Source organism: Stegodyphus dumicola, chromosome X2 (assembly GCF_044657685.1).
Source record: "Stegodyphus dumicola isolate Sdum_Otavi_A_Nest chromosome X2, ASM4465768v1".
NCBI classification, from domain to species: Eukaryota; Metazoa; Arthropoda; class Arachnida; order Araneae; family Eresidae; genus Stegodyphus; species Stegodyphus dumicola.
Window position 1 is genome coordinate 75,971,718 of NC_140781.1, and position 17,577 is coordinate 75,989,294.

At 34.8% G+C, this 17,577-nt stretch overlaps 1 protein-coding gene across 5 annotated transcripts in view; it reads right to left on the reverse strand.

Moving 5' to 3' along the window:
- Positions 1-17,577, reverse strand: part of LOC118195777 (ethanolaminephosphotransferase 1-like) — a 154,118-nt gene that overhangs the window by 45,085 nt on the left and 91,456 nt on the right. For all 5 annotated transcript variants that reach the window (XM_085809845.1, XM_085809847.1, XM_085809844.1 and 2 more), the window contains 2 exons: positions 8,298-8,478; positions 4,822-5,007 (listed from right to left, as the gene is read on the reverse strand). In XM_085809845.1, the coding sequence (XP_085665971.1) occupies positions 4,822-5,007; positions 8,298-8,478 (367 nt within the window). The remainder of the gene's footprint in view (positions 1-4,821; positions 5,008-8,297; positions 8,479-17,577) is intronic.

The window sequence follows — 17,577 nt, forward strand, 5'->3', positions numbered from 1 at the left end:
TTTTTACATTTTTCCTATGTCTAACATAAATACGAACCAGTTGCCCTAACAAAGCCCATGAAGGCAACCTTACCCTAAGGCAGGTAGCCCTTGTCAGCTTTGCCATATTCATATAACCTAACTTGATTAAAGTTATTTAGGCTTAAGTAAGGCACCAATTTAGCTTATGTTATACAAATTAAAGCACATGATCTTGTGATATAACAAAATGAAACAGTTACATAAAAATGAAGCTTATCACACTGCAGACATATGGAAGGAGAGGCCAAATTCTGTACAGTTTTACTGTTTAATGCCTGCATAATTAATCAAAAATATTCCAGACAATCTTTACTTTCATTTACTAGTAGAGATTTCTAATAGATTATACTATGTCTTTATATTAGCATACACAGTGGTTCATACTTAAAATGTATGATACAAAATTTTCTATTAGCAACAGTAATGCAAGAAGTTTGCACTGTTACTAATACCTTAATTTTAATTGGTATTGGAAAGATCCTAGGTAATTATAAAAAAAAAAAAAAAAAAAAAAAAAAAAAAAATCATATGCAAAATAAAATTAAGGCTTAGTTACATAAAAATTAGCTTCCTTGTCTGGATAAATATGCCCAATCAAAATAATATTTAGAATTTATATCTACATAATACTCTTTATATTGTTTTATACAAAATACAGACTTTTTAAACAACAGGAGGATTTTAAAATAAAAATTATCATTCTGTACCTGAGTACATAATGCATAGCATTAGAGGCATCTTTTATAAGATGAAATAATTATGCAAATATTCATGAAAATAATCAATTATATATATTAAGAATTGTTCACAAATATAGTTATAATACAGGGTGTTCGTAAAAGAATGTCCAAGTTTTGATGGTATATTACAGGAGTTGATTTTATATTAAATATAACAAATCATACATGAAATTGAAGGAAAACTAACCTAGTTTTTCCTATAAGTGCTCAATGTGTGTGCCTTTAGTGATATGGCACACATCCAAACGAAAATGCAATTCTTCCCATACTGTCTGCAGCAAGTCCGGAGTAATGGAAGCAACAGCCTGTGCAATTCTACCTTTCAAGGTTGGTAAATCGTGGGTTAGAGGTGGAATGTAGACCCGATCTTTTACAAAGCCCCAAAGGAAGAAATCACAAGGCGTGATGTCAGGTGAACGAGGTGGCCAGGGTAACAGAACTCTGTCGTCTGGACCGTGACGCCCAATCCAACGGTCAGGGACTTCGATGTTTAACCAATCTCACACATAGAGACTCCAATGAAGAGGGGCTCCATCTTAATGCCAAATAAAGTTTGCAGGTTCACTTTCTACTAATTGGGGAAAGAGCCATTGTTGTAGCATATCCAGATAAGAAACCCGTTACTGTAGCTTCAGCGGAAAAAAAATGGTCCATACACTTGTCGTCGTGAAAACAGCACAGAAAACGTTTATTTTTGGAGAATCTCTTTCGTGTTGAACAAGTTGATGAGGATTTTTCTGAACCCCATATACGAACACCTTCCCACTTGTATGAAATGACGACTCATCACTGAACACCATATGATGCAGAAAGTTACTGTGCCATTGAAGAACTTCACATGCAAAACGAAATCGTACTGCACAATCATTTGGCTTTAATTGCTGTACCAACTGTAATCGGTATGGACGCAAGCGTAATTTTTTTTTTAAATCGTCCAGACTGTCGTCTTTGGCAACTGTAGTTCACGACTTGCTTTCCGAACAGATTTCTGCGGACTACGATGGAAAGATTCTTCGACATGTTCCACATTCTCTACAGAAACTTTGGGTCTTCCCGGGCTTTTACCTGTACAAAGACATCCGGTCGTTTCGAATTGTAGATACCATCGGTGGATATTTCTGTCACATGGGGGATCACATTTAAACTTCAATCGGAACGCACGTTGAACGGCAATTACCGAATCACTCTTAGCAAATTGTAGAACACAAAACGCTTTACGCTCAGAAGTTGCCATTTTGAATAGATGATGCTGCAACTGTGAAAACGATGTAGCAGTACAAGCGCATGTGCTTATCTGAAACTGTTGGAGTTATTCTTTATTCGTCACCTTCAACCACAACTGTCGAACGATTACAGCTGATACTATTACAATTTGAAACACGGACATTCTTTTACGGACACATTGTATATTTTTCAAATCTCTTATACAAAATGTTGTATTAGTTGGAAACTAAATTAAAAATCTTGTGTAAAGGCTGGCAAAGATCTTAGAAATAGCAGTTTGCCAGGCAAGTAAATTAATCTTTTTTACTCCTGAAAGAGTAATAATATACTTTATGAATGTGTATCTGCCATGCTGAATATTTACATTTGTAAATTCCACAAAGTGTATACAGTACACAGACTGAAATCTGGGCCTCCAATATCCAGTCCTTCAGCCTACCAGAATCCCCCTCCCCCCGCAAGAAATACAGAACATAATATTTAAGAAAAAACAGCCTTAAGGGCAAATTTTCTCCTGAATGAAATTCCTGCATGTCATTTTCAAACATCTACTGGCTAGGAAACCATACCTTGTTAAAGACAAAACATTGATTAGTGTTGGTCATGACTACACTTTGGCCCTTGAGTGATTATGTGAACGGAAAGAACTTTTTATGGACTTTGCACAATAAATGAAGCTGCAAGACATTTCTCTAGAGTGGTATGTTCCTAAGACTGGATTCTTTTATTGGCATAGCAGCAGCAAAGGAAGAAAGTAGTATATTCCAAAGAACTTAAGTTTAGTTAACACTGCAAATTCCACTCTTTTTTAATTTTCTAATGTGATCCAACTATTTTGAAGCTCATTTTATTACAGCTATCTTATCAAATATTAAACTTTCTTCATTCTTGATCATTCTAAATTCTTGATCATACTGAAAAGAGTTTTTTATTCTAGAGCTGCAGTAGGACTTGGGAAGCAAAAGCATGCTTCATTGTCAATCACGCAAAAAGCAGCATGTGGTGTTGCTACAAAAATGGATCAAAGCATATCTGTTGTAAAATTACTCGAGGTGTATGTCCTAAGGAAATCAATGCCATACAACATTTAAAAAAGGAGAGAAAGAAGATTTTGTAAATTTTTGAGGCTTTTAACACCTCACTCACAATGAATAAAGCAAAAAAAAAAAAAAAAAAAAAATCATTCATTATGCTAAAAGTGATGACCATGACAAAGCAATGATTGAATGGCAACACAACCTCACATCAAGAGTATGCTATTAGAGGAATCCAAAGCTAATGGCTCACGCCAAAATATTTTATAAGAAAATGGAATAAAACCAAGTGTATGCATTCAACAAGTTCGTTAACCATATTTAAAAATCACTATGGAATAAGGGAGTTAAAAATTTCAAGCAAAAAAGGCTTGACCAATAACACTTGTTTTTTCTGGCAGTACAGAGGTCCTCTTTTCTGTAAAAGTAACCCTGAAATACCTTGCAGAAAAGTCCCAACTGGTGTCAAAGATTCCATAGCAAGACTGATGATTTAGCATGTGCAAATGCGGTAGAAACATAAATATGGACACTTCTCATAATAAAAAAAAATACATGATCTCTCCATTTAAAGTCCAGATTTCCAATGTCATCAAATTAAAAAAAAAGGGGGGGGATGGCAAGCATAAACTACAAACATCAATGAATGATTGGTTTGAAAATCATTTCATACCACATACTCGGCAGCATTTAAAATCAGTTCCTTTATTGAATGATGCAAAAAACTGTCCTGATTACAGACAACTGTTTGGCCCATACTTCACTTAAAAGTTTAAGGAAAATATAATGTCTCATCTCATTCTTTCCAACAAATCATACATCCATCATTCAGCCAGCGAGTATTTGCAGTGCAGAACATGCTGAAATTCAAACATAAAGTAACTTTTTTTATGAAAAATTTTGAAATATTTTAACATAAAACCTGCTGTGGTGGAGCCTTGCAAGGTCATGAAAAAATATTTCTGCAGATACTTTTAAAAATGTTTGGCATAATTTATGGTCATGTTGATGACAGCTGTAAATTTGAATATTTACTACTTCACAAGCAAAAGGCAATATTTTTGTATTAATGGAATTTGTGAAGTCTGGAGGAAGTAATAATATTTGAAGATGGTATGACCGTAGTTTTCCATTGCAATAACAATCATCAATTAAATAAGGGATAAAAAAAATCTCTAGTATGCTTTTAAATCCAGAAATTATTGCCATTGTTAGTGAAGAAAGTGACAAAATGGTTATCGGGAATGAAATGACATGGATAGTTTATGGGAAATCTTAACATAACATTTACAGGACTTGAACACTGGAACTTTGTAAATGAACAAGAAATTATGTCTATCTATAAAATTAAAGAGAAAATATTAGAATAAAAAATGAAGCAGCTTAAACAACTTATACTGAAAAAATTTTTAATAAAACAAACAAACAAATACTGAACTTTTTTTTTTTTTTTTTTTTTTTGTAAATTTTGACTTTATGCTAATAAAACCTTCATAACCAAACAACACCATTACTGTTATACATTTTTATCAAATAGCTTCTACTGCAAGACATAAACAGCGCAGAAAACTAGTATTTTGCCAGGCCATGAGGATGATTAATGTTGTGGTACCAGCCATAACATTATGCAAATAACGGGATCTGATAAATGGACATACAACTACAAACACTTTTAAAGTCAAAAATTTGAAAATCATAAACTTGGAAATATTTTATTATCAGAATTACATTCAATATAAATAAAACTAATTTTTCAAAAGGCAGATCAAAAAAGGTCAATTTAATGATACATTAATACTTACCACACAAACACCATAATGGATATGGGCTACAACTGATAAGATAAACAATGCCCATGCAATGAACACTTCAGTTTTACTTTGATGAGAACATGAAAAAATAAAAATTAATGCTAGTCCAATAGGGTAAAATAACCAGTTGAAAGCTTCACACCTTGTTGAACTCATCTGACTAACAATCAATCGGCACTACAAAATGACACAGAAATATAAGAAAAATTAACATAATAAAGCACCTTAATTACAAGCAAATACTGAAAAAATAGGAATGAAAGATTCAATAAATAAAATTCTTATCATAACACTAAAACAGAAAATTAGAACTGAAGTTGAAATTACTGTAGAAGACTTAAAAAAGATTTAATTTTTAACCTGTCTGTAAAAACACAATTTTAATGAAAGCATGTGAAGACTCATACTGCATGAGGTAAATGCAAAAATAAACACAGTAATTTGTGACTGCTTTAATGTATTAGTTCATACGATTATATTAATATTTTATGCAATTATTTTAATGCAATCCTCTCATTCCTGAAGGAACAGTCTGTGACAGATCAGCATAAAATTAATTCCCCCCCCCTTTTTTTCATCTTGAAATGTTTCTATGTGCCAAAAGACTGAGCATTCTTAGTTTATCTTTTTTTTAACATCGGGAAAAACTGTCAGATTTACGTTATGCAATACATGTAAATTAAGGGTTCCGAATGACACATATACAAGTTACGGAATGCATTGTTACAAATTCAGCAGTGAAATCTGGAGATTAGAAATTGGAGAGCATTTACACTCAATAAAAAAAATCAATAACGATAAAAACTTTTCATTTTTTGAAAGAAGAATGCATCATAAAACCGCAAACAAGGAACATTCATTTCCTCTTGCTCTGAATAACAAAGACTTTAAAATTTTCATCCTGATATCAGTCTTGAATAGAGTTCTGTCTGGCAGCTCAGTCAAAGAATTTAAATGGAAACAGAAAACTCAACCACAGTGTTTTAGGTTCAATGGCCATGTATACCATATGGTATCCTAAGATATGCTTATTGTATCTTCATTATCTTGCCTCTCCTTGCCTTTGTTGTCACATCTGCCTTTGTTTAGAACACACTGTAAAGTGGGAGTGAAGACAAAATAAAGGTGTTTTTCTTTATTCATGGGATGTGAAATGTTAATCATATAATCATAAACAAGGATGAATTTAATGAATAATAATTTTTTCGTTAAAATTTGCAGAAATTCTGAGAGATGGATGACAGCTACAGAAAAAAGAAATTAAATCGAAGACTTTATATTCATTTTTCATATGCTTGGATTTTCACTACATAAAATTACACTAAGTGTACAGGAAACTGGACAAGGCCAAAAGGTTTATTTGTTTTAGGCCAAGTTTGTTATAGCAGTATTCAACTAGATTTATCACAATACAAATTGGAAATAAAGCTAATAATTGAGGTGGATGTAATTAAGGAGCTAAATATAATAAATGTCTCATTTATTAATTTAAAGAAAAAGTAAATATGAATAAGCGCATATTAAATGTTGACTACAACTGCAAATAAGTTCAACCAATCCTTTAAAATTATTAAACTATGAAAATCAAATTAATATGAAAAATTATACTGAAAACCACCATGGATGAGGATGGTATTGTGCAATTTATGTTTCATAAAATGATGACAACGTTACTGCCTTTTCTTGTCATCCAAATTTCCTTCACATCATTTCTTTTTTAACACTTAGCGAGGAAAATTTCTCAAATGATACATTTAAAAAGGATGATCTAAATTCAGACAAATTTTAAAACTGGGACACTAGAAGTTTCCCGCAGGAGATAAAAAGTCAAGTCAGTTGGAAGTACAAGAGTTTCTGGCAATACACTGGTTATCATAAATTAAGGAAAAATCACAAAAATAGCAATAACTCCCTCAAAAATAGGCCAAACCGTGTAAAATTTGAATATGCAAATTATTGGCGCTGCACTCGGAATACATCATCTGCGAGGAGAATAAAAGTCCATGTTTGAGAGCAAGCCCACATATTTCACTGTGATAGTGACATCAGAAATCTGAGATAGCCAATTTGTTACAATGAACTCCAGGCATCATTTTTGCCTGCAGAACTACGATGGAAAGCCACTGGGAGACTAGAGGAAGGACAAAGTCAAACAGAAGTGGCCAGATGGCTAAACGTGAGTCCTTCTGTGGTTCATATACTTTAGAGGCGATTTCAAACCACCGGCTTCTAGGAGGTTCAGACAAGGACGGCCAACTGCTACGATGAGTGCTGATGACCGATATTTGACATTATGTGCACGCAGGAATAGAACCACTACTCCGATTCTTCTTAGATCCTCCCTTGCTGCAGTCACTGGAGGGTTGGTGTCAACGTCAACTGTGCGTAGGCTTCACGAAGGTAGTCTGTATGCGAGACGACCAGCCATTTGTGTGCCGCTCAAGTCACGCCATAGGAGGGACCACTTGCAGTAGGCACGACAACATGTCCACTGGACACTTGATCAGTGGAGGGCTGTTCTCTTTACGGATGAGTCCAGGTTTAGTCTAGAAAGCAATAGTAGACGTAATTTGATATGGAGAGAACCTGGAACCCGTTATCATCCGCCAAACATCCGTTAAAGAGATGCATACGGAAGAGGCAGTGTCTGTGTTTGGGGTGGCATCTCTTTGGGTGGACGTACAGACCTTAATGTCTTTCCAACGGAAACCATGAATGCTCCAGTTTATAGATGACATCCTTGATGCTTATGTGCGCCCATGTGCCAGGGCAATAGGTGATGCTTTCCTGTTACAGGATGATAACTCAACACCACAAAGGGCTTGCATCGTATATGATTATCTTCAACAGGAAACAATTATGCACATGGAGTGGCCAGCTCGATCCCCGGACTTGAATCCTATCGAGCACGTTTGGGATGATTCAGAGAGACGTCTAGCTGCACTCACTCTGCCCCCTCAGACCTTTGCCGCGCTTGCAACAGCTTTGCAAGAGCAATGGCTCTCGCTTCTTACGGAACTGACAGACCGCATAATTGAAAGCATCACGCATCACTGCATGTACTGTATTGCTTCTAGAGGCGCCTGTATTCCCTATTGAAGGTACTTTTCCTATAGCAAACCGACATCTTCAATTTTTTCATTTTATACATGTGCTAATTTCTATACTACCATAATTGTCTCGTAATTTATTTTTATGTTATTTGATACCTTACTGTGTATTGTATATTGTGGGTAAGTTTTATAAAATTCTACATGTAACTTTTTCAGTAATCGTGATTTTTGAGATTTTTCCTTAATTTAAGATAGCCAGTGTAATACAAACTATGAAATAATTCATTTACAGCTTACGACACTGTTACACTGAGATGTGGAAAATGTCTTGATAATTTACTGTTTCTGTTGCATAGAAATATTTTTTAAATATAAACTAACTTTCACTTAATTAGAAAAAAAAAAAAAACTTACAGCAATATTTGAAAAGACTGTCCCAACAAACCAGTAGAACACTCTTGGATCATTATGTATAATATCTGTAGGAGAATACACTGCCCATATTGAGGTGCTTAAAAAAAGCAGAAATACAGGCATCAGTGGTCTCATAGCTTCCCACAAAGACTTCTGCTTTAATTCTCCTTTTTTGTAAGCACTGAAATAATTAAAATATAAGATGTATATGTATGCATATTGATATTTGCAAAGTGAGTTTTGTAAAAATTGTGAATTCTAACTTGTTATTTAGTCTCCTAGTACCTAAAATCTTATTTAGCAGTACTTTATAGTCATTCTGAAATATAAACCACAAAAATGTATTTGATATTTCATTTTAAAATTTGACACCATATTCAAGCAATCACATAGCAAGTGAAGACTGAAATATTTATATTTGCATATAATTAAAAATGAAATATCAATTAATAAAGAAGTTTTTGTGTTAATAGAGTTATCGATGAACTATGCAGACTGTCATGAAATGTTTTGATCAATAAAAATGTTTCCACAAGCAAGATCTTTGATTCAGGGAGATCCACAAGGGAGATTTTTTACTTTCCGATAAGGCAGATCTTGTGATCTTCCAAGATTTTATAATAAAATTTATGTTCCACAAAAAACTGGCAAGCACACAGCCTATTCAGAACATTATATGCACAAATTAAAAATGAATATTTCTAGTTCAATTAGATTTTGATATTACTGTTGTATTACGACTCTGCAAGGTTGATGCAATTTTAAGCAGAGTTGTTGATCAAGGCATCGATAGTCGAATATGCATGAATTAACTGGCAAAATGAAGATCTGATTTATTACAAAAAAAAAAAAAAAAGAAAGAAAGAAAGAAAGAAAGAAAACTGACATTATGTTTGACTGCATACTTTTGTTCTATCTCTGTTCTTGCTAAAATGCTACCATGCTGCCTCATTGCTCTCTTCCTATCGTAACAGTATCAAAAATGTAAATGTTCTTGAATGGGAAAAATTAGAGTGGCAAGTGAATTGCAGCCGCAAATGTCAAGTAAAAATAAAGATGAATATTTAATCAGCTCCCAAATATACTTTTCAATATAGATCAACATTATATGCAATCAATATTGCTTTATAACATGTCTCATGAGAATAATATTTTGTACAATGAGATGTAAAGCTTTGAGCCTGTCTTAAAGACATAAATGGCAGAAACTAAAGTTATAATTCAAGACTGATGTATCAATAACTGAATTCTTCCTTTTTAATAATTATACTTCTTAAGATATTTTTATGAGGGTCAGAATTTTAATAAACCATCTATTTAATACAGATCCAGAAGAAATATATGTTTCCAAGTTTGACTGTCCTTTGATAGACATCAATGCTGCCACTGTTGATACCAGCTTGCTCTAATGATATTTATGTGAAGAGGCATACTGCTTGAACACAGTTCAAGCTGTATTGTACATAGCAAAGAACTACATTTTCCAGTTCCACAAACTGAAAAAAACACCAACATCTTGCACTGCATGCATTTGAAAAGCAAAACATTTTCTCACAAAATGATGGGTCAGTCCTTTACAAAATACTTCTGTTTTTTCCTAAAAGATGGCTTGAAACTGCATTCCAGAAATGAAGAGTAACTGAGCACTGAAAATTGGCTTAAGGATATAATATGAGTTATGATAGACTGTATCACAATAGCATCATAGTAATTTTCACAATGCTAGAATTCTTGCAAAATTTAGATCTTCATGGTGGCCTATAATGGCACCACAATTAATCTGAATGAATTTCATTTTTTGGTCAAATGAGTTTCATCATAAACATGTCTCATCAAGCATGATGATATAGTGCAAAAAAGCCTCTCCTTTGAGCTCACATTGCTGAAAGTGTATATGAGCAGCAGCATACAGAGGCTATTTGTACATTTTTTCAGGTGATTTTCATTGTATTTACAGAAATATTTTACCTAAAATGTTTGTCTTTTTGATAACATTTACTTTTCACTATTTTTCTACACCATAATTTCCACGACAATAAACCCTTTTGTAGTATTGGAAGAGGAATTATATCCTATTTCTCTTGAATAGCATTTTAACCACTTGCGCTAAAAAGACGTGCCAAGCACATCAAGATGCTTTTGTCTCAAACCTCGGGCGACGTGAACACCACGTCGATAGGCATTTATCGCAAAAATGAAAATAACATGGTGCACACATAGCCTAACAAGGAGATTGTTTATTTTTCGAGTTACAGCTCTGGATTGCAATCGTAAATGCGGAGCAGCGTAAACGAGACACTTTACCACTTGTTATATTGTAGCGCACGGCACCACAACTCTGAAGTTCAGTCATAGCACAAGTGGTTAAAGTCCAAGGATGATTGCAGGTTTACATTTGGACAATCCGCTTTAAAAGTCCAAAAATCCATGGGCGATGCATCAGAAGATTTAGTAGGGTTAGGAGTGAAGGGTATGGCCTTGTTATCCATTTTTTGGTTCAGGAAATTAACAGTGAATTTTAATGTGTGGCTGCTTGCCTTGTGCCGATGGAATTCTGCTGATTGATGACACAGTGGGTAAAGAGAAGGTATTTCATATTTGAAAATTGAGTTAAAATTTGTTTCTGATAACATGTGAAGTTATTCTTAACATTTTTCTCCACTCTCTTTATTTTTAATTTGCCCTTATATGAAAAACTAGCAATAATCATAGATCCATTTGAAAAACTTTCCTTAGTTTGTAGAGACATTAGGATTTTTTTGGAAGCAAGAGAGATGAAAAATTAGCAATCGCCTTCACTGGGAATTGAACCACGGACCTTCGAAATACAGGCTCAGTGTGCTGACCCCTACACCACGAGGGCACGCTAGGAAGGTGGGAGAAATACCTTATATACTCCCCGTTTTAAAGGGTGACTGGGGTTTTTAGGGGACCCAATCGCCAAATCCTGGGTGTGGAGAGTCATCATCCGCAACCCTTTTAGTTTGGGCGCTACTGTAGAGACATTAGGACTTTTTTGGAATTTTTTCGCCTCTTTGATAATAATAAATAAATCTCTTTTTATTGTAGTCATTTAAATACACGAAGAATTCATCTACTGTGACATTATTTTGCCATTTCTGTCTGGATAAAACATTTCTCATAAAAAATTCTGCACCATGTTCTGTGATCGGGCAAAGACAATGCACATTATTATTATTTTTTTTTCATTTTCAAAATTCAAACCAATATTAATCATTTTGTTTACAGCTGATACTGAGCATTTTATTGATTTTGCTACTGTTCTATGACTTGGCAGATTGTTTTTTCCCTGAATATGTACTTAAAATAATTTTTTCACTTGAAGTCATACTTTGACTTTTTTTCCCTTCCTTGTTAGTAATATTACCTATTGTGGCTTTAGGCCCATATTACACAGCGTTTGTTTCACATGAATAACTGTTTCGGGCAACTTTTCTGCCTGATTTACTATTGAAAGAAAGACGTGCGACTTTTTCCTTCCTTTCCAAAAAAAATTGCAAGTTGTTCATTTTCAACCAATCAGCTATTAGCTTGTTTAATTAAGACACAATAACACGCCGAATAAATACTAATTCAGAAGTCAAACAAAACAATCAGCGTTATACCTACAAAATTTTCACAGGACTAGTTTCGATGGTTTTACCGATCTATTCATTCTAACCCGGATATTATCATTTCAAAGGCCGACAAAGGTGACCAGATAGTCGTCATGGATAAGAACACTTACATCGATGGTGTCACTAAACTCTTAAACGAAGGACCATATAATCCGATCCCTAAAGATCCTTCACCTTCGGACTTATCCAAAATAAAAACTGCGATCAAATCTTCGCAAATCATTTCAAGCAACTTAAAACATTCGCTTATCCCATCTGTTGCGAATTGTGCCAGATTATATGCTCTTCCCAAAATTCATAAAAGTGGTATTCCTTTCCGCCCTATTGTATCAAATTTAGGTACTGCCTCGTATCCTTTAGCTAAATATTTAGTTTCTAGATTTTCCACTCTATTAGACAATAACATTTACACCATAAAAAATTCAATAGAGTTTGTAAAAAAGGTTAAAAACATTTCTCCTAGTAATTTACTCATGGTTTCTTTTGATGTAAAATCATTATTCACCAATGTCCCAGTGGAGGGTGCATTAAGATGTCTAGAAACCAGACTTCGCGAATTTCATTTCTCTTGCATCGAAATTGATGAGCTAATTTCTCTCACTCAACTCTGTTTGAAACAAACACATTTTGTTTTCCAAAATAAATATTACAAGCAAACTGAGGGATTAGCCATGGGAAGTCCCCTCAGTCCCATCCTGGCTGATATCTACATGCATTATTATGAATCAAAATTGTTTGAAACTTTAAACTTCCCGGCATGGTTCCGCTACGTAGACGATACTTTTACCCTGTTTGAAGGTAATAAAGATGATTTAAATAAAGTTCTTTCAACAATGAATTCTATTGATCCTGCTATTCAGTTCACTTTTGAACTTGAGACTTGCAATTCTCTTCCGTTTCTCGACATTCTGGTCACACGTAACACATCCAACTTCAGTACTACAGTTTACCGTAAACCTTCATCGGTTTGCCTTCCACCACACTTTAAATCATGTCATCCGACTAAACAAAAGTTAGCTTCATTTTATTCCTATGTTTTCCGTGCTCTTCAACTTTGCTCCTCCAAACTAGCCCTTGATGAAGAACTAAATTATTTAAAAGCAATAGCTATTGACAGGGGCTTTTCACCCAACATTATTAATCAAGCAGTTAAAAAATTCTCATCTCAACACACTAAAAGCCACACTCTTATTTTAGGAGATTATAAAAATTCTGTTGTCATTCCCTTCTTTCCATCAATTAGCTATAAAGTTGCACATATTTTGCAGAAATTTAACTTTCGGGTTGTTTTTTCTCCCATCAATAAAATTCCAACTTCTATACTCAAGGACCCCATTCCGGATATGAATTCCTGGGGTATTTATAGGATTCCTTGCCAGTGTGGTTTAATTTACATTGGCCAAACTAAGAGAGCCTTAAAATTTTGCGTCAAAGAACATGAGGCATATGTTAGAAAAAAGGAAACACAGAGGTCTTCTGTTGCTCAACATTGTTGGTCCGAAAATCACACTTTCAATTTTTCTGCTGCCAAAATTATTCAAAAAACATCTTCCATTGGAGAACTGGATTTTCTAGAGGCATTTCACATTCATAAAAATCTTTCTGTTCTAGTTAACGATCCTAATTCCAATCCAAATTTGCCTTCGGCTTTTAGAGAAATTATGTTTTAGTTCTGGTTTCGCCAACAGATGGCGCCACTTGCTTATTCTTGTCCAGGCTTTCTTATCTTATCTAATCATTATTTCCTATCTTGTTCATTTGCGGTTTTGCAGCTGAAGATGATGGTTCGGTAAAACCATCGAAACTAGTCCTGTGAAAATTTTGTAGGTATAACGCTGATTTTTGTTGTTTGACTTCTGAATTAGTATTAGCTTGTTTGTAATGGGGAACCAGTTTCCCCAAAGTAATCTGTGGTGATTGGCTGTTGTGACAAAGCAGAAAAATTGTTCCAATCAGTTGTTCTTCTGAAACAAACTGACGTGTGATAGCAGCCTTAGATACCAAAACACCATGGCTTTCACAGTGTTCTTTATTAACTAGATATGAATAGTTTTCTTTGGAAGTAGGCAAATATAGCCTTCCATTCACTGCTTCTTTAAAAGCATAATTTTGCATGAAAACAAAACTGTTGTAGCAGATGATAATTTATGCTTTCAAAAATATACCTGCAGTTGAAAAAAAAAAAAAAAAAAAAAAATCCAAGCAGATATTTTTATACCACAGCAAAATTGTCTAAAAATGTGCCCACAGCCTCTGTATTACAGCTATTTCTGTATTTCCATCAAATCGTGATGCAATTTTCCACAAGCACTAAACTTATCCATCAGGATAAGACAAAATCAAAATGTACAAATCCATCTCCAGTAATGCAGAAACAGAATGCATTTCTTTTCACTTACCCTAAAGACAACCAGACTAAGACATGTCTATAATATTCTGGTGGCTTTTATCGAAGGCTTTGATCCTTCTTGCTAATGTTCTGAGGTAAGACAGATCCTCCACAATCCTCCTGATAACCACGATGTTACTCTCATACTGTGACTAATGGCATATTAACTTAATGGCACACTACAACTCCTATTTTAAAAACATCAGACTGTATGACATTACACTGCTAGCTTTGATACCAGTACGGTACAAAAGTATCATGCAATATAAGCAGAAGTTCCTGTTTCTGTCGCATAGTATTTTCACAGTAGTGTTTCTATAGTAACAATTCCAATCCACGCACTTTACATGTGAAAAATTATAACTTTTATGAAGAAATTCAATTTTATGACTGCACATGAAATAATAATGCATGGAAGAAAATCGAAATAACGCAGTAATTAAATGTACTCTTCCTTAAAATGAAATTCACGACTATTACAGTAGATTCCCAATTAACTGGCCTCTGCATGACATCTGAGGGTGTAATGCAAATTAAAGAAAAAATATACAAAACAGCATTTACGAGTCACAAATGAGATTTATGAAGTACATATATACAAGTATCACATAAATAGCACCCAGACTCTGCACAGCTGGATTCCTTATAAGGAGCACATAAAAACTGTCCAAAGAACTGTACCTGTACGATCCATACTTTACAAGAAAAATAAGTCACAGCCAGTGCAAAGAAAAAAACAATTTATTTGACACATTAACAGCAGTATTTATAAAGACAAATGTCCAAAGTGTCTGCCATACATAATGAGGCAAGCATAAGCACACCGTGGAATGGATGAGTACGTATGTCGTAGCCGCATGGTGTCCACCCAAATACAAGCAGCATGCAGCTGAGCAACTAAGCCCATTTGTGTAGTCATTATGTCTCAATACACCAATTCCTTGAAATGGCCCCCACAGGAAAAATATAATGGTGTGAGATCTGGAGATCGTGGTGGTCATACAACAAGACTCCTCATCTGATCCAGTGGCAAGGGTATGCCACATCCAAACAATTAAATAGAGGTGCACAGAAATGCACTGGAGCCCCATCATGCTCGAACCAAAGGCCGTGTACTGCTGCTAAGGGTATATCATCAAGGAACTTGGTTAACACATCACAGAGAAATACCAAGTAGGACTGTCCCAAGAGCCGTTCCAGCAACAGATATGTTCTAAGCAGGCGATCCCCGAGTATGCCGGCCCACACATTTACAGATCAGTATTCCTGATGTTTCTGCAGCTAGATTGCAAGCAGACAAGATAGTACATGCAAGGAAACCATTATCTGTGTTATGCTGCTGCAACAACCATAAGCAAAAGTCCATGCATTTCAGAAAGTCATTTGGTTTTAGACCTTGCCCATTTTTATACCGAAATGGGTACAGGCCCTCTGACCATAAGAACCTGTGCACAGTACTTTTACTTGTATTCAGCTCACTGGTTAGTGCACGTGTGCTTACCTTGGGCATTTCTTCTACCTGTGTTGCCCTCAGGGCACTCTGTGGTCTTCCAACACTGTGATGATTGCTCTCAGCAGATGCTTCCCGTATTTCGCAGTCTGTCGTCCACTCTGCGGATGACTTTGGCATCGGGAGGACAGCATGACGGATATCGATAAGCAAACTGCTTAGGAGTTTGTAAGGCATTTCCATTACATTGGCAGCACATCAAATACGTCACATAATATCGATGAGCGGAATACATGATCATTATGCGAAGAGCACCAGTAGCTACAAATTGCAGCCTTTTAAATATGAGTTCAACAGCAACTTAACATCAATCCACAACACACGCATGCATGATGCAATATGTGCAGCAAATATTTTGAATGTTATCATCTGGAAAGATATGCAAACTGTTGTGCCGATTTTTTCGTTGAACCGGCTGTGACGAATTTTTCTCGTAAACTATGGATCGTACAGGTTCAGTTCTTTGGGCATTTTTTATGTAATTCCAATGAGGAATCTGGCTGGGCAGAGTTTGGGCACTATTTATGAGACACCCCATATAAACATAAATACATATGCTGCATACAAATGTTTAGTACGTACAGTCAAAAGTCGTTAATTCGGACACCCATAATCCGGACCTCAAAGCTAAAAACTTTCTGCGCATGCGCCGCGTTGACACATGCGCATAGGCGTTTATGCGTGCACGTAAGACCTTTTATGACTGCACATATGCATTTGCGCAAGCGCAGAATACGTTTTCGTGTGCGCATTTTATGTGTAACGGACAGTATAAGCTAAAATTATCTATTTCAGTTAATGTTGATGATTGCGTTGTTCCTTAATCTTCGAAATGGATCCGGCTTATTATTTTTTGCAGACTTTAAGAGCAATTTTATAAAAGTAAACTTGAACTTTCGATTATGTCAAATAGAATTTCCGATGCTGGAGCTCCCAAAGGATCTACAAAACGAAAGTATGTTTCGATGTCCATTAAACAAAAAGTGGAATTGCTTCAAAAAATGGATAAAGCCATGAAGAAGGTGACAAAGAGGTTAGTGAAAACGAAAAAATTTCGATTGACAAGTTAGTCGGTATTCTCAGCACAGCAATTACGGGACTTGAACAGCGGAACTTTTTAACTGAATAAGAAATTATGTCTGTTTATATAATTAAAGAGAAAGCATTATCACATAAAACTTAAACAACTTACATTGAAAGAAATGTTTAATAATGTAAACAAATAAATATTAAGCTTTTTTATTTTGCAAATTTTGATACCCTTTAGATCATAATAGTTCTTTATTTCATAAATTACGGTTTCATATTTTTAATTTTAGAATTTGTGCATGCTATCTTACGAGATTTAAACTGATGATCTATAATCCGGAAAAATCGATAATCCGGAATCGCCGAAGTCCCGACGAGCCCGGATTAACGACTTTTGACTGTATTTAAAATTTCTGCAATTGCTGTTTTGGTGCTTCCTGATTATTGTGACGTATAAACTCCTCACCAAATGGTCAGCATTTCTAACTACTGTCATTTATAGTGCTAAAAAATTCCATCATGAGAAAAACTCTGAACAGGCTGTGTATTATCACTACATTTATAGTATCAAAAACTGTTAGCAGCGAAAAAGTTGCAAACAATTTTTAATTTACCAAGGAATAATGAACATGCTAACAACTGCCAAATACTTCACTTTGATTGGTGATAAAGTTCTGTCATGTATCGATAATTTTGGCAGTTTAAATAACGGCG